The following is a 20,984-nucleotide window of genomic DNA, read 5'->3' as shown; positions in this document are numbered from 1 at the left end:
ACAGTGACAAACTTGCACAGCATACAAAAGGATTATTCTACAGCATATTTCTGCTTTTAAAGTCATTGTGCATCCTTTTTTAGTTTCACATGTCTGTGTCATCTCTTCTGGCACATCTTCTCTCTGGTTTTAAATATGTTTTGTCTAGTAGTCAGTGTAGTAATTCTACAAATAGCACTTATTATTTCTCAAGTCTTAGGTACTGCGATAAGCATGTAACTATCAGTACTTTGACAATCCAGATTAAGATATTGATAGAAAGTGGCAATTTTTTTCTGGCTTTGTGCTATCTTGAATATTCTGCATACTATGAAACTTATGGCATCCCTCCTGCTAACACAACACATTTTATAAAGTTAAAAGACCATTACAAATTTAAGATTCTAGTTTTAGGAAGGATAAATTCTAAAGCCCTTTGATAAATGTGAACCAATGTTATCAAAAAACTTTTACAAGTGCATATAATTGATAGAGATAAAAATGTTGATGTTGGTTGTAAAACAGTTTCCTCTTTGATTAAAATCTTCCATTGGAAGGAAGCTCACTAATACATATGTTGTTTACAGGAAGATGAAACAATAGTGTGTTCGAAGCGAGGTGAGACATTCCTTCGGAAGCACATTAAGCTCAGAAAATAAAGAATGCAATGTCTTCATGAGGTCCCTGATAATGAGCAGATTCAGTAGGTTCCTTCATTCCCTGAGCTCTCAGACAAGCTAAACATCTGAAAGAAGTAGAGACTAATCAAGAAGAGGCTCAGACCCACTGAACTACCTAGAAAAAAGACTCCAAATTGTTGAGTTTCCTCCAGGCTTTGTAGTACACTCTAGGTTTGTAAGCTGTCACCCCTGATGGAGTGGGTGTTTTGTGATGTGGCTATCTGTGAGTCTTTCTGCTCCTTTGAGAATCTATATATTCTTATAAGTAATTCCAACAAAACCCTGGTTCACCAAGTGGGATTTTTTTTGGTATCCTTAACTTGGTCTGTCATTGATTTCTATTTGGCTTAAATAGTTTGTTCACATAGCACCAGGAATAGTGTCACACATTAGTATAGGCCTCAATTATTAAATAACATATCATAATTTTATTTTACAAAGAACTTTAGAGCTAGTTTACAAGTCAAATTATATAAGTCCTTATTTTTCTCTAACAGTGATAATTCATGAAATATGTAACTGATATGCTTAATGAGATGAATTGGTAATATAGTGGTTTTCTGATTGACTAATCATAAAGCTTAAAGTTCCTTTACAGTCTTCTGATTTCCTTGTTCCAGATGTATCTTCTAAGTATAAATCAGCAAAATGAACTATGAATTCAAATCATATTATTCTAGGGAAATATTGAACAACATTTTAAATTCCTGCAAGATGTTTCCAGGTGCCAGTTTTCTGGAACAAACTATGTCTCATAGATATATATTTACTCTGTGTCATTCTCCATCAAGTGGTAGACCTGATTCCATGTTCACACCTTACTCTAAAACATTCTGTATAAGAAAACTGAAATATTCATAACTTATACTTGCAACTTAGTGCTTGTAGACTACAGACCAAAACAATTTAAGATAATATTAACCATTTCCACTATCACTTTCTCACAGCCAGTTCTTTTTGTATTTACATGATGTGAAGTCAGGAAAAAATCTATTCAATGATTGTTTAAGTAAGACACATTAATCTTTTTATTAAGAATCTGCTTTTAAAATAGATTCACTGATAGCAGCAATACGCTGTAAATATACTATTATAAGTTCAAATATCAGAGAAGGCAGCTATAGGCTAACCTACAAATAAGAAGCAATTATTTGATAAAAATCTAAAAATCACAATTTTTCTCAATGATTTTTTTCTTTAAATAAGAAGTAATATATCTCATGTCTCTTCTTCCCTATGTATCAAAAACATCTTTGTTATACTTTCTATTCAAAATTTACTATATATCAGTTATTTATTGTTTTCACTTTCTATTATTTCATACCATAGCACATCTTATCTCAACATTCAAGTGAATCTTAGTAATTTTCAAAAGATATATAGTAAACACTTGCTTTGTCAGAAAGCTAAAATTTAGCCTTGTATTATAGAGTTATTACTGAGCATAAAAATTTATATTAGGAAAATAGTAACAAATAACATGTATATATTAACTAAATTTTATAATCACTTTATAAATCAGGTTTGTAATACTTTATTAAGTCATTAAGAGTGATTTTTAGATTTGTATCCAATAATTGCTTTACATTTTTAAGTTGGTATACTTCTTCTGATACCTGTATTTAGAATAATATATTTGAGGCAACATTATGAAGGATATAGCACAATTATTTTTGTTATTGTCTTGACAAACCCAATAACCATGTTCTACTCTCATAAAAAATAATTTTATCAACACTTTTCCTAGATCATTTAGAGAATATGATATTTTTATTTTTATATAATGTCTAATATTATCTAACACTTATTAGAGACTGGATATTGTCTGAAGTAGTTTTAAATAAACTAATAATATCCTCCAAATAACAAGAGAGATTTATTACTGATAGTTTGCAGATGAAGAGAATTGAAGCATGGACAGTTTAAGTAATTTATTCATATTCTCAGAGCTAGTCAGTGGAAAATCTAAGATTGGAACATAGCAAGCTGGCTGCAACCTTCAGTTTCATTAACCACAGTGGATAAAAAAACATGTTACAATAAAGTCAAATAATATCATAATAATCATGTTAAAGACTTCAGATTAACACCTTTAATCTCAATCCCTTATTTCATGCTGTCTATAAATTTATGTCTATCTTATCTAAATAATGCTATTACCCTCAGGAAGACAAGTTATAAAAATGAGGTATTTGGAATATCTCAGAAACTCTGAAATGGCTTTATAGTATCTGTAGATACAAAAGCATAAGGAAGTGTTTTGGTGAGGGGACTAAAGGAGGGTTGAGAAACTAGAACTTGTAACATATGGCCAGTGGTACACTAGCACCATGAATTGTTATGAGGATAATCAACCACTTTCTGAATGCATTCTAGGTTCACTCTGTAGAAGCATAGTAGGAAAACCTGGACAAGAAATAATGACTGGGGAGGTCATAAATCTTAGAGGAGAATCTGTTCTTTTTATTTTAATATGTGAATATATATATTAAACTTCCTTCTACATATATATATTCTTATAACTATACACTAGTCCAATTATCAAATCTTATCAGAGAACCTTCTTTTTATAGTGGATGACAATTAATAAAGGGATTTACAGGTGTTAACATGCAACTAATAAATGTCTGTGGAGTGCTAAGCTCGAAATGGGATATCCATGTCACATGCCCTCCCCTCAAGTCTCAGGAAATTATTACGGCAAAGGAAGTGGAAGGTGGCAAGAGCCAGAGGCCAAGAAAGAATGTTAAAAATACTGTCTTCAGGACGTAATACTATTGCATTCATGAACTCAAAGTAACTGTGATTGTCTACACAAGACCTGCACAAGATCAAGTCAGTAAAAACTCCAGCATAACTGGGAGATAAGCCTCCCAGACACCACTACTGCCTGAGGCAGTATTGGCAATGAATGGGCAAGAAAGTATCAGTTTTTTTTTTCAGAGTTGTGTCCCCTCATAGATTACCTAGGAACCAATGAATGGACCGACATGCATGTACTGACAGCACTAATTGAACTCAGTGTTTTAGATAAAACCAAAGGAAAATATAGGAAAAGACACTCAGTTGGGAGGAAGATGTGTGTGGGTGAGTCAAGCAAGAGTTGGATGGGGACAGAGGGAGTTGGATATTATCAGAATGTATTATATACATGTATGGTATTCTCAAAGAATAAATATATATGAAGTTTAAGTGGAGGTACCTTCATGGTTAGATAATTCATATACCAGAAGCCAATGGTGGACAAAGAAAAAATCCAAAGGCTACTGTAGGATATTTCCTTATGAGCTGTTTGTCAAAAAGGCTGCATAGCCTCTCCAAAATAACAGTCACTGTTGCCATTGCTCATGGTTGCTCACAATCCCTAGATTACACAATGCTATTGCTGAAGATACTATATACTTTGTATATAAGACACAGAGAAATTGTGCTAGAACCTCACTAGATATTTAATCTCTAATTCTTAGCTTTCAGAGTTCCCAAAGGTGCTTTGCAAGCAAATGAGGAAAAAGAAGCATCCTTGGCCTTAACCAACATGTTTCAATGATGACCTGGCAGGGGACCTGCCCCACACAGGGAAACTATTGGCTGTTGAAGAATGCCAGGGGAGACAGTTATTGTCTTCACTGATCTAGCTATTGGTGAGTCATACATGTTCCAATGGATGGCCCACACTCATGTTCATGCTCACGGCTTGTTATACTTACTGATTTTAGAAACAAAAATAAAATGAAGCTAGAGACAGGAAAATTGAAAACAGACTAGTAGAAAGAAAAGAAGATGGACAAGAATGGGGGGAATAGAGCACGTGAATATGTTTAGAGTCCACTATATATATGCATAATCTAGTCAAACAATAAATTCATTTTTAAAAAGAAAAAATGAGGTTTTTGTAAAAATCGCATAATATTTTCTCATAAAAGCACATGGAATTAGTATCTTCTTTCTGTGATGGGGCTAGATAGTGCAGAGGTTCTTCCATCTTGTATTCTTGCTGAGGCCATTTCACATTTAACTAGAATGTTATCTCCATGATGGAGAATCCCACTGGTAATTACCCAATCACATTATAGGAACCAAAGGCCAGGATTTCTTAGCTAACTTATCTTAGCTTCTGTTAAACTGCTTACTTCTGGAAGCTCTACTATAGCTTTATATTTCTAATCTCAATCAATGATGAAACAACTTTCTGATTACCTGTGAGCTTTATACAATGGTCATCCCATTTAAACAGTTTTCTTTGTTCCTATATATATACATATTAATATCAACCTACTTTTGTGCCCTCTTAGAAATGAAAAATAACAATTGATTATTAGCATTAGATAACTGTAGAAATGGAAAGGATAATTTGTGAATCAGTAGCTGTTGCATGTAACAACAGCTTGTAAAAAGAGTTATGAACAAACTCAATAACCTTAAGATAGATAGTAGAAGACTGAAGAAAGAGTGTTTTCTACAGTCTTAGAAGTCCATTTTGAATGCTAAATTATTGTAGCATACCTTTCCCTATAATATAGGCAGTATAACTAAAACAATTCAGAACATCTATTTTATTTCTAAAATTTTCAAAATGTATACCAAATATTCTTAAACAAATTTTAATATCCTGTTATTCACACTACTAACTATATTTATTTTGAAACTTAGAAAGTAGATAGTTATCTTTCCTCTGTAGACTAATGAGAACAAGCTAAGGTTCAGACTTAAAGAAAAATGCTGGACACTGATGGGAGGAATTTTCTATCAGATTATTTGAATGAGGAAAATCTAAGGCACTGTAGGTGGCACCATTCCCTGGCAAGGTGGTTTTGCACTGTATAAGAAATCAAGCTAATCATGAATCTGTTAGTGAACTAGCAAGCAGCTCAACCCTGTGGTATGTGCTTCAAGTTCTTACTTGAATTTCTGCCTCAATTTTCATCAGTAATGGATTGAGATCTGAAAGTATAAGCTAAAATAAACCATTTCTTTCTCTAAGTTGATTTTGGTCAGGATGCTTTATATCAGTCACAGAAGGGAAATAAGAACAAATATCATTCAACATAGTGCATTGGCTGGAAAATCCAACTCTGTCTCTTTTTTTTTAAGAAAAGAAAAATGTGCTTGCATTTTTGTATTTGAGTTTGGTGCTAGAGAAATATTTTGGGGTTAAAAGTACTGCTACTTTTGCAGAGGACCCAGGATTGGTACCAAGCAAACACAATGTAATTCATAACCATTCTTAACTCCAGTCCCAGAGAATCCAACATCCTTTTCTGACAGCTCTGTTACTGTCTATTGAGGTCAGAAAAGGATATCAGATGCCCTGGAACTAGAGTCACAGAGGGTTGCAAGCCATCATGTGGGTGATAGGAATTGATCTTGGGTCTTCTGGAAGAGCACCAAATACTCTTAACTGTTTAGGTATCTCTCCAAATATTTTTAAAATTATAATTATGTTGGTTTGTAATACCAATTTTACATGAAAATCTTCTCAGACTAGATAATTGACAATTCTTATTACACAAAATCCCCAGAGTACCATACCTAACGGATATAAAAAGGAAATAACTTGAGGAAGAAAAAACAACAGCTTTAAATAGTGTAAAAATTAGAAAATAGTGTTTTCTGAGAACTCTTTTCTTTAGTGCTGAACTAATATTGTTTAGACTTTGGTGATATACTCTATGGTGAGATACACTCCATATTATCAACACATTTTGATGAATGATTGAACTATAAAAAGGAAACATTATAATTGCAAGCAATGTGCTTATGACTATTTTTAAAGTTCATGGTCAATCAAATTAACATGGGCATAACTATCTTGCAAATTTTAGAACATATGTTATAGAAATGTGTTATATTCAATGAATATATTTCACATCGATAAATTCTGCCTTCAGCTAAATATGCCTAACTGCATTGCTACTAGAGTTAATGTAGAATTTTGCCTGCAGAGAATATCATTTTAATGGGGGAAAACATACATTATTTAAAAAGTTTAATTCAAGAATCAAAAAGAAAAGTGTAAGTTATTTTAATTTCCTTTGTATAAACATTGAATGAATGGGCAGTTAGGCACTTTGGCTCAGTTTTCTCATTGCTGTTTGATTTTCACTCTTTTTTTGTTAACTTTCTCCCATGAAAGTGGACTGAAAAGAAAATCCTAAAAAAAATAGGCACAAAATGAGGAAAAATATCTACCTCTAACCTGATTATATTTAACTGTTAGCACAATCAATCTATCTCTGTTTACCATTTATCTATCTTAAATTGTGAGAGTTACTTTAGAATTGGTTAGTGTGCAGAAATTGGAAAAATATTGAGGGACATGTAAGAATAAGGAACATATATTTCATTCATCTAATGATTGCCGCAAGTATACATGTTTAATGTCACATTGATGGTGGCTCAGAAGAAAATAAATAGCAAGGAATTCACGGATTGAATATTGGTAGTAATGTAGTGCTAACAATTCTTTCTAAAAAGCCTGAGATGTAAATGTAGAAAGTTGGTGGAAATGTGATCCCTTTTCTTTAAGCAAATTGGCAAAACAATTACTTTGCCTTATGTTATTAGAAAGAAAACAACGCTTGTGATTAACTAATTGGTTTAGCCTTATTTCCAAACAATGTATAGAATGTGAAGTCTTATTTTTCCTCAATAATGCTAACAAAATTTGAAAGATAAAGTAATTATGCAAAGAGCTGTTAGATAATTCCAATGAACAACAACAACAAAATAGGTTTTATCTCCCAATGTATTAAAGATATTTTATTCTAGAATAAAATATGAGCAACCATGATGTATGAAAACAATTTCAAATTTCCCCAAATCCATTTTTCAGTGTAATAACAGTTTCATGAAGTTTTGTAGTATCAGAACAACGAAAACCATAAATCAACTTCAAATGAATTTGTGTAAATATTCAGTAGATGGTTTACAGCAGAGCAATAAGATAAGCCTCAGATGTTGTTTGATGACATCCTTAGCCTTTTGGTGGGTGAAATATGGTTGTCTGTTAAGTGAATACATTCCAAAAGCTTTCACTTTATAACTACAGGGGTATTGGGTCACATACAGAGGTGGTCAAGGAATGACTATTAAGAGAACTAAAGATTGCCTAAGATAAATTATAGTTAGATTCTTTCTGGACTGGAAAAGTTCTAACCTTTCCACAACTATTGTAAGTCTGCTTAAGGGGCCCCCTAGCAATAGGATCAGGATTCATCCCTGGTACATGAGATGGCTTTTTGGGGCCCACTACCTATGGTAGAGAACACCTTGTACAACACAGCCCTGAGCCAGGGGGAGGAGCTTGGACCTACCTCTATTGAATGTATCAGGCTCTGCTGACTCCCTGAGGGAGGTCTAACCTCCTTGTAGGAGGGAATAGGGGGTAGGCTGGGTGGGACACTGGAGAGGCAGAAAGAGGGAAGAGGGGGATCTAAGATTGGTATGTAAAATGAATAAAATATTTCTTAATAAAGAAATTTCTAATCAGTTAATCTGCTTTGTAGTAGCTTCATGGTAAGGTACACTTTCTTTCCATACATTTTTGTTCACAATAACATCAAGGAAAACCCAAGGAAATTGATGATTAATAAATATTAGCTATCTAAACAAGCTACATACTATACAAACAGGGTTCAATATAGACAATACTAGATGATATAGTTCAACTTACAATTTTTCAAATATATGATGGAGTGGAAGGAATGTGCACTCAGAAATCATTCATTAATTTTTTACTTAGCCATTTATAATCTAGCAATGTATGACATAACATTATCAAGATGGTAAGCAGTTGACACCAGTAAATTTTCAGTTAGCCATATGAACATAAGGTAAAAATCAATATCCTACAGTGCACTCTCTTGCCAAGCTATAATAATTTGATTGGTAGGTAAGTATATCCAATCTATTTTTAAACACTGATTTTTTTAGCTTACTATGTTTTATGGGGAAATAATCTTATTCTAAACTTTAGGAGCATCTGCACATAGACACATTAACTTTCAGTAAAAGATTAAAAGATTAAGGTTGTGACATAGGGATGAAGTTATGAACATCACTCGTAGCAAGAAACAGAGATAAAGGTAATTCAGTGAATTTCCATAGATAATCTTGTTGTATAGAAGTGTGGATTTTTTTCTTTCTCAATGAAAATTTATCAAAGTTTTAAAGATTGTTTTAATATCAGAAAGAAGCTCTGCAATATTGAACTATAGAGTACAGAAACAGGAAAAAATAAAGGAAGACCTGTAGACTTCAGGGATTTGGAAGGCAGCAAAACTTTCTAATTGAAAGCAGTTACAACATGTGCATTCTTCAACAAAAAGGAACAGTGACTTTAAGAACACAATCAGGGATGCAGAGAACAGCAGAAGCTATGGAAAATGTGAAGTTGGGCTCAATGGTAGAGCCTTTGCCTGAAAAATACCGACCCTGGGTTTGGTTACTTGAAAGTAGAGAAACAAAACGAAACAAAACAACGACATCAGAAACATTAAAACCTAGGGAGAGGTGATGATAGATTCATTCATTGTCTTCAGAAGCACTATATGCCTGCCAACAATTTGATTTCAAAATTCAACCTCAACAGCTGTGAGAAACTAAATTTTTTTTAGTCATTCATTTTGTGGTACTTTTGCACAACAGACCTAACACAAGATAGAAGAGGAGGAAGAGAAAGAAAAAAGGGGACAGAAAAAGCACATAAGAAAGCGCAATTCTGTATAACATTTCATATTAATATTTTTACTCAACAATGATTTGAGGGGTTAACACACATATAAACAGACACATAGAATATCTTAATTAGAAATAAGAATTAATTATTTTATTAGAGGCAGTGGCAGATTTATCTCTATGGCATCTAGGCCAGCCTGGTCTACATACATGGTAATTTCAGGCCAGGAAGTCAGGGAAGCATTAAAAAAAAGAGTAAAAAGAAAGAAAACTACAGTGTGTACCCTACCTTCCCGTTTCTTCACTCCTCTTTTTAGTAAATAAATAATTGTTTGTTTACAAAGACTTGGCAGCTTCTCTGTACATCCCTGCTTCCAAACAAAAAGGGTTCTGTAAATGAAAGTAAGTTCATGTAGCTTATTTATGGAGAGTAAGTATACCCTTATTGTAAGGCATCAAGTGTTTGAACTTCATAAAACTTTTCCAAATACAAAAATGAATCTACTTTCTTGTCCCATTTTCCTCTTCCTCATTTCCAAATTGTCTGAGTTCATTATCAATGTCAATGTGCTTAAGACTGAGAAATAAAGGGTCTGAAATGCACTCTTCATAAGTACCAGTGGAAAACATTCAGACAGTTATGGGAATATGCCAGACTCAAGAGTAATAAATAGACAAATATGCCCTAGAGTAGATTCTTTACAAGAGGACTTTTTAAAAATTAAAAGCAATATTAACCATTGAAGGAAATTGTCCTACAGATACAGTATTATATTATTACATTAGGTATAACTACTATATTGGCATTAGGTTGATTGCTTCTCAATGCTAGCAATAACAATAGATTGTTATTTTTTTTTACCCATTTGCTGTCAGAATTTAATCAAAACTTATGTTTTTAACTTCATAGTTGAATTTTTAAAGACTTTCACATTAAATTTTATAAAAATATAACTAATAAAACTCTTAAAAGGGTTACCTTGGTATTAAATTTTCTAAAGTTGTTTACACTAGAGAATATCATCCTTAGGAAATATATAAAATTGATGGCTGTAGTGTGTTCAACTTAAAAATATAAAAATTACAGCAAAGTCATTATAATGAATAGAGGGGAGATGACTGATTTATTGTGAATGGGTAGAAGAGGTTCACTGTGACTCTACTTATTAGCTCAAAGAGCAATTGCTAAGTGAGGCCCTGAGGCACTGCCAGATTCAGTCATTTTCCCCTTGCTCTCATGCTCCTCTAGCAGATTGTTCTAATTTGCATGCTGACCTCATATTGACCCCATGTTGACTCCATGTTCCACCCACATTACCCTACGTTGGTGCGAAGCTGACCCCCATGTTGATGCCACATTGACCCCATGTACCCATCACTTGTCATTACGTTCTCTATGACCTCAACAGAATATTCCTTAGACTTGTCATTACGTTCTCTATGACCTCACAGAATATTCCTTAGAAGCAACCCAGACATTCAAGGTGCTTACCCACAATAGCGCCAGCAGCTGGAGTTATTGGCCCTTCCGGAGAGCTGTGTCTTCTGGCAGTTGTCGTTGTTGGCCTCCTAGCAGTTGTTCGGCCTCCCCGCATCTCAGCCTCGAGCAACTACAGAGAATTCTCCAGATCCTGACCCAAAGCTACATGAGTTTTTGAAGATCTTCAGGTATAGTTGAGGAGCCCTTGGCTCTGTCTGCCTCATCCATCTCTGAATAATGCCTTAATAACTTGACCTAACCCTCAGCCTAATCATATATCCTCTTATCTCTCTTTATACTCTAGGTTCAATAGAGCCATCAACCAGTTGGCACACCCATTGAAGGAGATGTTCCGTCCTAGTTTGGAGTCAATGGCCCTTAAACGGATCCACAAGGAATTCCTTGCCATGTCTCAAGATCCTCCGGCCCAGTGTTCTGCAGGTCCTGTGGCCGAAAACATGTTTCATTGGCAAGCGACCATAATGGGGCCTGATGACAGCCCCTATCAGGGAGGGGTCTTTTTCTTGACCATTCGTTTTCCAACCAATTATCCCTTCAAGCCCCCCAAAATTTCATTTATTACTAAAATCTACCATCCAAATATTAGCAAAAATGGAAGCATCTGTTTAGATATATTGGATTCTCAGTGGTCACCGGCACTTACAATTTCCAAAGTGCTTCTTTCTATCTGTTCTCTATTGTGTGATCCAAACCCAGATGATCCTCTAGTTCCAGAAATTGCGAGGGTCTACCGCAAGGATCTTAAGGAGTATAATAAACTAGCTCGGGAGTGGACGAAAAGATATGCCATATAATTTCAACTTGTATTCTGTGGTCATAATAATAAACCTATCAGTCATGTTTTATTACTTTGAGTAAAGCAATCTTTCTCCAATCTTTTCTAGATAAATACTGTACGATTTTCAAACTAGGATAACTAGGAGTGAGGGGCAGGGGTGGGAGAGAAGGGAAAATGGATGGGATACAGAGGAGGTGGGGAGTAAAAGTGAGGAAAAGGTTAAATGGATTGGGTATGGGGAGGTGGGAGGCAAGAGAAGGGCAGATGGCTGGGAGATAGGGGTGGTGAGAGCAAGGGGAAGGGAAGATGGATGGGGTGTGGGGAAGGTGGGGTGACAATGAGGATAGATGGATTAGGTGTGGAAGAGGTGAGAAAGGTAGACTGATTGGGTGTGGGGGACTTGGGAAGTGAGAAAAGAACAGATGGATGTGTGGTTGGGGAATGAGAGTGAGAAGAACAGGTGAATGGGATGTGGGCAAGGTATGGGGTGAGAGTGAGAGGGGGTTGCTGGAAGTTGCAGGAGAGTAGGAGAGTTAAGGTTCTGGAAAGAGTGTAAAACTAGTTGCAGTTTAGATTTGCCTAAACAATTATTTTTATTGAATTAGGTTTGGAAAACAAAGCAAGAAAAAGCTGTGCAGGCTTTAGAATCCAATGCCAAACAGTATAACCAACCAGCAATGGCGGAACATTTTTTGACCAAGAGTTTCTATGTAATTAATGCTGTCTTCAACTTTATTCAGTAGTCCATGCTGGCCTGAATTCCAGATCCTTCTGTCCCAATGTTCCCCTAATATTGTCATTACCAGCCGGAGAGTAAAGCTTCCCTCATTTTCACAGGGGGATCTTTGCCATGTGTAGTTTTGACACTGTATTTTGAAATCCACATTTATCTCACTAAAATTGAGTGGATTAGGAATTGTTATAAGTAACATGTTTGGTGCCTATCACTACACCTGTCATTTTATTTGGATCCTGGAGATCCAAACATAGTTCTTTATACTTACACAGCAAGCATCTCTCCAGCCCTGGGTAGAATTTTTTCTCTCTCAGTTTCAGTGGTTTCTGTGAATGTCTATTGCCACCATTGCTTCTAAGCTTGGTGAGGTAATGCATTTTGACAGAAGGATATACTGCAGAAAAACTGTTCATCCCAAGGTGAGACAGACAAGAGGGTCTAGGTTCCAAAAAGCCAGCTCATGCATCAAGGACAGGTCCCAGTACCACTTCCTGGGGACCTTCTAAACAGTTTAATTCATCAACTGTCTCACTTATCCAGAGGGCTTGGTCTCTATGCTGAGACACTTTTTTCAGTCTTGGCGCAGGAAGGAGGGGACTGGACCTGCCTCAACTGAATCTACCAATCTGACTCTCCAGCAGAGAACTTGACTTGGAGGAGGTGGGAATGTGGGGTGGGTTGGGGGGGAGAGGCTGGAGGGTGGGAGGAGGCAGGATAGGGGAATCCGTGGCTGATATGTAAAATTAAGTTAATTATAAAATAAAAATATTTATTAAAAAAAGAAGGGTCTGGGAACAACATATATAATTCTAAGTGACACTATCTGTAAACTAGTTCCTCTAATCACACCCTATTTCCTAATTTTCATTTTCTCCCAATTATGACACCAAATGATAAGCCCTTCAAGTCATTAACTTTTTAAGTCAGATTTCTCATGTTCTTAACACTTCCCTAAAGCCTTCTCATGAAAAAACAAAAACAACATCCTGAAATTATGAGACAAAGAACCTCAAAGGATGCCATATCTTGTGTTTGTTTTTAGTTGGCCATCTACTACTGAGCAGGCAGCCTATCCTTAAGAGTAGATTCCCTAATCAAATTCCATTGGAGAAAATTAAATTTCATTTCCAAGTGGTTATCCAAAGGAGACAACTTCTGGGTTAGAGATTTGTTATGTGTCCACTTCTCCTTTCAACTATACAACCCCATCTGATATAGAACCATGCAGGCCCTGGCATGCTGCCCCAGTCTCTGAGATCATATGTGCATTGGTTATTGTGTTTAGAAAGTGTGGTGACATTGTGTTCCCCCAAATATTGTGCACCCTAATAAACTTATCTAGGGTCAGAGAACAGAACAGCCACTAGATAGACATAGAGGCCAGAAAATAGTGGCACACACGCCGTTAATCCTAGCATTCCAGAGGCAGAGATCTGTCTGGATTTCTGTGAGTTCAAAGTCACACTGGAAACAGCCAGGCGTGGTAACAAGAGTCTTTAATCCCAGGAAGTGATGGCAGGAAGCAGAAAGGTATTTAAGGATGAGGATGAGCCTGGTTAAGTTTTTAGGCTGAGGAAAAAGGATCAGCTGAGGAATTGGTGAGGAAGTTGTGGCTTGTTCTGCTTCTCTGATCTTCCAGCATTCACTCCAATAACTAGCACCAGGTTTGACTTTATTAATAAGAACTTTTAAGATTCCTGCTACAACACAAGATTGACTACAAGAAAGCCTTGTTTCTTTGCTTTCCTCATACCCTCTGGCTCTTATGCTCTTCTGCCTCCACTTTTGAAGGGTTTCCTGAGGTCTGAGGGGAGGGATTTGATGAGTATTCGAAAGTCAGTCTCTCTCTCTCTCTCTCTCTCTCTCTCTCTCTCTCTCTCTCTCTCTCTCTCTCTCTCTCTCTCCCATATTGTCTCATCACTGTATTTGTTCCCATCTGCTGTAGGAGGAAGCTTCTCTAATGATGGCTGAGAAAGTCACTGATATATGAGTATAAGATAACATTATTAGGAGTCATTTTATCCCTACATTCCTTTAACAGAAAAGTAGTATAGGGTTTTCTCCTAGATATCTAGTCTCAGGTACTTGGCCATCCAAACTATATCTGGTATGGGTTCCATCTCATGGAGTGGGCCTTAAATTGTATCAGATCCTGGTTGGTTACTCCCACAAGGTTTGTGCCAGCTTTGCACTAGCATTTCTTGAAGGTACAACATCATTGTAAATGAAATGGTTGATGTTTCTGCTTTGGTAGGTTGCAGAATACCTTCTGTAACTAAGAACACTAGTTTGTATGGGTGAAGGCTCTATGGAGGTACTAGCTTGATTTCTCTGTGCTTAATCAGTTGTGAAGGTGCTATATTCATCAATAGAGCCTTGTTGTAAGTTTTTGGAGAGCAACCTGTATCGTTGGCAACAGCCTGGGTTTTGGAGGGTTCCCTTTGGGGAATAACTCAATCAGGTATAACCCAATTCCATCACTGAAATCTTCATTTGGTTTAAAATAGATGTCCAGTTGGAGCCTTGTCGTACTTTGGTGATTTCATTTAGATTGCCTTAATATATGTATATGGTTTTTAAAGCTTCTACTATATTAGGTTTTCATATTACTCCTCAAATGGCCCGAAATTTTAGCTGTTTCTCCTTACATTCCCTCCATTGTCCTCCTCTTGGGCTTATTTTTGCTGTGATGAAAGACCATGACCAATGCAACTTTGGGAGGAAAGGATTTATTTAGCTTATCCTTCATCATCAGCATTCATCATCAAAGGAAGTCAGGACAGAAACTCAAACACAGCAGGCAACTGGAGGCAGGAAATGATGCAGAGGCCATGGAGAAATGCTGCTTATTGGCTTGCATGTAATGGCCTGCTCATCCTGCCTTCTTAGAGAACTCAGGATAACCTTTGCAGGAATGACACCACTCATAATGGGCTGGGTCCTCCAAAATCTATCACTAAGGAAATGTCCTACAAATCTTCATACAGTCCAATATTATGGAGGCATTTTGTCAATTAAGGTTCCTCTACTCTGATGACTACCATTTGTCAAGTTGACATAAAACTAGCCAGCACACTCTTTCTGCTTGATACCCTAATTCCAGTCACCCCACCCCAATCCATCCTTACCTATCCTATTTCTCTTTCCTAGGAAAATCTATTTGTCCCCTTTTGTCCTTTACTCTGTTTTTCTATGTATTGTAGGTTACTTATCATTAACAATAGTTAATACCCACATATAAGCAATACATACCATATTTTTCTTGAGTGACACACTGATTTTAATTACGGTTGCTTGAATGGGAATGATGGGGTGTGGATTACTGGAATATGGGCTAGCTAATGCTTTTCAGTTACTACATCACAGAAGAAAATGATATGCTTCTACACTTGTAACTAATTGCCAATAGTCTTTGTGCACGAGGAGCTCATGAGTCATTCCCCATGCAAGAACTGAGTATTTTTAATTAATTTATATTTTTGTGGACTATATAAATGCTCCTCTAAGTGAAGTAAGGTATACAAATATCACACATTTTTTTCTCATGTGTGGAACATTTTACCTCCACAAACAACATAAATATACTGGAAGCAAGCTATTTGGGGAAAAAAAGTAGACAAGTAATAGGGGGCACTGAGACGAGAAGGTAACCAGAGAGTGAATATAATGAAGGTATGAGATCTGTGGTAGGGCTAACAGAATTATTCTCATACAGAGAAAAAGTAATTTATAGTCGTTATGCAATATCTCTAATGACTCTGGAAAAACTATGTCGCTCTCATCTCAAGAGATCGCACTAGCAAAAAAAATGGGTAAGGCATTTGTTGCTTAACAAATAAATGTTAAAAGCTACAGAAAACCTACAATCTCATGGAAACTGAATAATGCTCAACTGAATCACCAATGGGTTAAGGAAGAAATAAAGAAACAAATTAAAGATTTCCTAGAGATCAATGAAAATGAAGACACCACATACCCAAACTTATGGGACACAATGAAAGCAGTGCTAAGAGGGAAATTCATAGTACTAAATGCCCACATAAGAAGTTGGTGAAATCTCACACTAGTGACTAAACAGCACACCTGAAAGCTCCAGAACAAGAGGAAGCAAAGTCTCCCAGGAAGAACAGACACCAGGAAATTATCAAAGTGAGTGGTGAAATCAATAAAATAGAAACAAAGAAAACAATACAAAAATTAATGAAACAAAAAGTTGGTTCTTTGAGAAAATCAACAAGATAGACAAGCCCTTATCCAAACTAACCAAAAGACAGAGAGAGAGAGAGAGAGAGAGAGAGAGAGAGAGAGAGAGAGAGAGAGAGAGAGAATCCAAATCAACAAAATCAGAAATGAAAAGGCGGACATAACAACAGACATTGAGGAAATCCAGAGAATCATCAGGTCATATTTTAAAAACCTCTACTCCACAAAACTGGAAAACCTAAAAGAAATGGATAATTTTCTGGATAGGAACCACATACCTAAGTTAAATCAAGACCAGATAAACTATTAATAGTCCAATAACCCCTAAGGAAATAGAATCAGTCATTAAAAGTTTCCCAACGGAAAAAAAAAAAAAAAAAGAAAAGAAAAGTAAAGAAAAGCCCAGGACCAGATGGTTTCAGCGCAGAATTCTACGAGATCTTCAAAGAAGAGTTAATACCAATACTCTCTAAATTGTTCCACACAATAGAAACAGAAGGAACATTACCAAACTCCTTCTATGAGGCTACAATTACCCTGATTGATATACAAAACAAGGATACAACAAAGAAAGAGAACTACAGACCGATCACCCTCATGAACATTTATGCAAAAATACTCAATAAAATACTGGCAAACAGATTCCAAGAACACATCAAAACAATTACCCACCATGATCAAGTAGGCTTCATCCCAGGGATGCAAGGGTGGTTCAACATACGAAAGTCCGTCAATGTAATACACCATATAAACAAACTCAAAGAAAAAAAACACATGATCATCTCACTAGATGCAGAAAAGGCATTTGACAAAATCCAACACCCCTTCATGATAAAAGTCTTGGAGCCATCAAGAATACAGGGAACATACCTAAACATAATAAAGGCAATTTACAGCAAGCCAACAGCCAACATCAAATTAAATGGAGAGGAACTCAAAGCAATTCCACTAAAATCAGGAATGAGGCAAGGCTGTCTGCTCCCCCCATACTTATTCAATATAGTACTTGAAGTTCTAGCCAGAGCAATAAGATAACATAAGGAGATTAAGGGGATACAAATTGGAAAGGAAGAAGTCAAGATTTCCCTATTTGCAGATGACATGATAGTATACTTGAGTGACCCCAAACATTCCACCCAGGAACTGATAAAGCTTATAAACACCTTCAGCAACATAGCAGGATACAAGATCAACTAAAAAAATCAGTAGCCCTCCTATATACAATGGGCAAAGAAACTGAGAAGGAAATCAGAGATACATCACCCTTTACAATAGCCACAAATGACATAAAATACCTTAAGGTAACACTAACCAAGCAAGTAAAGGACCTATATGACAAGAACTTTAAGTCCCTAAAAAAAGAAATTGAAGAAGATGTCAGAAAATGGAAAGATCTCCCATGCTCATGGATAGGCAGGACCAACATAGTAAAAATGGCAATTTTACCAAAAGCAATCTACAGATTCAATGCAACCCCTATCAAAATACCAACACAATTCTTCACAGACCTGGAAAGAATAATACTCAACTTCATATGGAAAAACAAAAAACCCAGGATAGCCAAAAGAATCCTGTACAATAAAACAACCTCTGGAGGCATCACGATCCCTGAATTCAAGCTCTACTATGGAGCTACAGTAATAAAAACAGCTTGGTATTGTCATAAAAACTGACATGTGGACCAATGGAATCAAATTGAAGTCCCTGACATTAATCCGCACACCTATGAACAAATAATTTTTGTCAAAGAAGCGAAAAGTGTACAATGGAAAAAAGAAAGCATCTTCAACAAAAGGTGCTGGCATAACTGGATATCCACGTGTAGAAGGCTGCAAATAGATCCATATCTATCACCGTGCACAAAACTTAAGTCCAAGTGGATCAAGGACCTCAACATAAATCCAGCTACTCTGAACCTGCTAGAAGAGAAAGTAGGAAGTAGTCTTGAATGCATTGGCATAGGAGATCACTTCCCAAATATAACACCAGTAGCACAGACACTGAGAGAAACAATCAATCAATGGGACATCTTGAAACTGAGAAGCTTTTGTAGAGCAAAGCATATGGTCAACAAGGCAAAGTGACAGCCTACGGAATGGGAAAAGATCTTCACCAACCCCACATCTGACAGAGGACTGATATCCAGAATATATAAGGAACTCAAGAAATTAGACATCAAAATGCCCAACAGTCCAATTAAGAAATGGGCTATAGAACTAAACAGAGAATTCTCAACAGAGGAAACTCAAATGGCTGAAAGACATTTAAGGAATTGCTCAACATCCCTAATCATCAGGGAAATGCAAATCAAAACAACCCTGAGATACCACCTTATGCCTGTCAAAATGGCTAAGATCAAAAACATTGAAAATACCTTATGCTGGAGAGGATGTGGAAGTAGAGGAACTCTCCTCCACTGCTGGTGGGAATGCAAGCTTATAAAACCACTTTGGAAATCAATATGGCACTTTCTTAGAAAATTAGGAATCAATCTCCCCCAAGATGCAACTATACCACTCTTGGGCAAATACCCAAGTAATGTTCAATCATACCACAAGAGCACTTGCTTGGCTATGTTCATATCAGCATTGTTTGTAATAGCCAAAACCTGGAAACAACCTAGATGCCCTTCAACTGAAGAATGGATAAATAAATTGTGGCACATATACACAATGGAATACTACTCAGCAGAGAAAAATGATGACATCATGAGGTTTGCAGGCAAATGGATGGATCTAGAAAAAATCATCCTGAGTGAGGTAACCCAGACTCAGACAGACAAATATGGTATGTACTCACTCATAGGAGGATACTAGGTGTGGAACAAGGATGACTGGACTGCTACTCACATCACCAGGGAGGCTACCTGGAAAACAGGACCCCAAGAAAGACACGGGGATCGCCCAATGATGGAGAAATGGCTGAGATCTACATGAACAACCTGGACATGATTGAGAGTAATGAAGGGTGAGGGTTGAGGGAAAGAGAGCTTGTGGGAGCGGGAGATCCCAGTTGGATCAAGAACAGAGAGGGAGAACAAAGAATAGGAGACCATGGTAAATGAAGACCACATGAGAAAAGGAAGAAACAGTGCTAGAGAGGCCCACAGAAATCCACAAAGATACCCACACAATAGACGGCTGGCAATGGTCGAGAGACAGCCCAAACTGACCTACTCTGGTGATGGGATGGCCAAACACCCTAATAGTCATGCCAGAAACCCCATCCAAGGACTGAGGAATCTGGATGCAGAGATCCATGGCTAGGCCCCGGGTGGAGCTCCGGGAGTCTAATTAGTGAGAAAGAGGAGGGTTTATATGAGCGAGAATTGTTGAAACCAAGGTTGGATAAAGCACAGGGACAAATAGCCAAACGAATGAAAACACATGAACTCTGAACCAAAGGCTGAGGGGCCCCCAACTGGATCAAGCCCTCTGAATAGGTGAGACAGTTGATTGGCTTGATCTGTTTGGGAGGCATCCAGGCAGTGGGACCGGGACCTGTCCTCAGTGCATGAGTTGGCTGTTTGAAACCTGGAGCTTATGCAGGGACACTTGGCTCAGCCTGGGAGGAGGGGACTGGAGCTCCCTGGACTGAGTCTACCAGGTTGATCTCAGTCCTCGGGGGAGGCTTTGCCCTGGAGGAGAAGGGAATGGGGGGTGGGCTGGGGGGAAGGGGCGGGGGGGGCAGGAGGGGGGAGAACATGGGAATCTGTGGCTGATATGTAGAACTGAATGGTATTGTAAAATAAAAATAAAAGGAAAATCAATCAATCAATCAATCAATAAATGTTGGCACTAGCTTCCCTATAATCCTATACTATCAATAAATTACTTCCAAATGTCATGTAACTCTACTTGAGTTTCTTCTTTTTTTCAGTTATTCGTTGAGAATGATTTTGATTTACTAAGACACACTGTGTGAGTAAAATACTAACATCATTAAAACATGATTCTGTGGCAATGTGAAGTGAAATTATTTCCTTGAAGATGATACAAAGTGGCATAGCTGGATATACCCAGGTTATTCCTGCATTCTTAAGGATTGAGAAGATGAGTAATCTGAACTATCAGTTTTCCCTTTGAGATAAACCAAATAGAGGCAATGAAAATTAATGTTAAGTTGGATTAAGGAATAGTTGAAACTTTTGTTACTTGAATTGCCTTTGAGTAGATATAAGTCTCCTTTGCACAAGTGGATGTTGAAGATAAGTAATTATAATAGACTCACAATAAATTCTATGGGAAAATAAAGAAAACAAATATAGCATTTTCAAGCTTATTAAATTCATTAAACTATAGTCTGTCTTATATGTTTAAAATTATCTCATGTCTTACTGAAAAAAGGAAAAATATATTTTAGACTTCTATTTCTTTTAATTTTTTTAAGTCATCAGTGTTTTCTTCAGTTTAATCACTCAAAGTCATTGAA

General features: G+C 36.7%; 1 protein-coding gene across 1 annotated transcript; it reads left to right on the top strand.

Annotated features, from left to right (window-relative positions):
* The first annotated feature begins 10,864 nt into the window (after positions 1–10,864).
* LOC102922622 (ubiquitin-conjugating enzyme E2 D2-like) lies at positions 10,865–11,681 on the top strand. Its single transcript, XM_016009425.3, has 2 exons — positions 10,865–11,003; positions 11,120–11,681. Exon 2 carries the CDS (start codon positions 11,163–11,165, stop codon positions 11,628–11,630), a length of 468 nt encoding a protein of 155 aa, XP_015864911.1. The 5' UTR covers positions 10,865–11,003; positions 11,120–11,162; the 3' UTR covers positions 11,631–11,681.
* Positions 11,682–20,984: the final 9,303 nt, after the last annotated feature.

Source organism: Peromyscus maniculatus, chromosome X (assembly GCF_049852395.1).
Source record: "Peromyscus maniculatus bairdii isolate BWxNUB_F1_BW_parent chromosome X, HU_Pman_BW_mat_3.1, whole genome shotgun sequence".
Classification (NCBI taxonomy): domain Eukaryota; kingdom Metazoa; phylum Chordata; class Mammalia; order Rodentia; family Cricetidae; genus Peromyscus; species Peromyscus maniculatus.
The sequence above is the reverse complement of the archived record's forward strand: the minus strand, read 5'-3'. Positions and strand labels throughout refer to the sequence as shown.

Bases quoted from the DNA above. Each gene is read 5' to 3' on its own strand.
- LOC102922622 (XM_016009425.3), top strand. From the start codon at position 11,163: ATGTTCCGTCCTAGTTTGGAGTCAATGGCCCTTAAACGGATCCACAAG.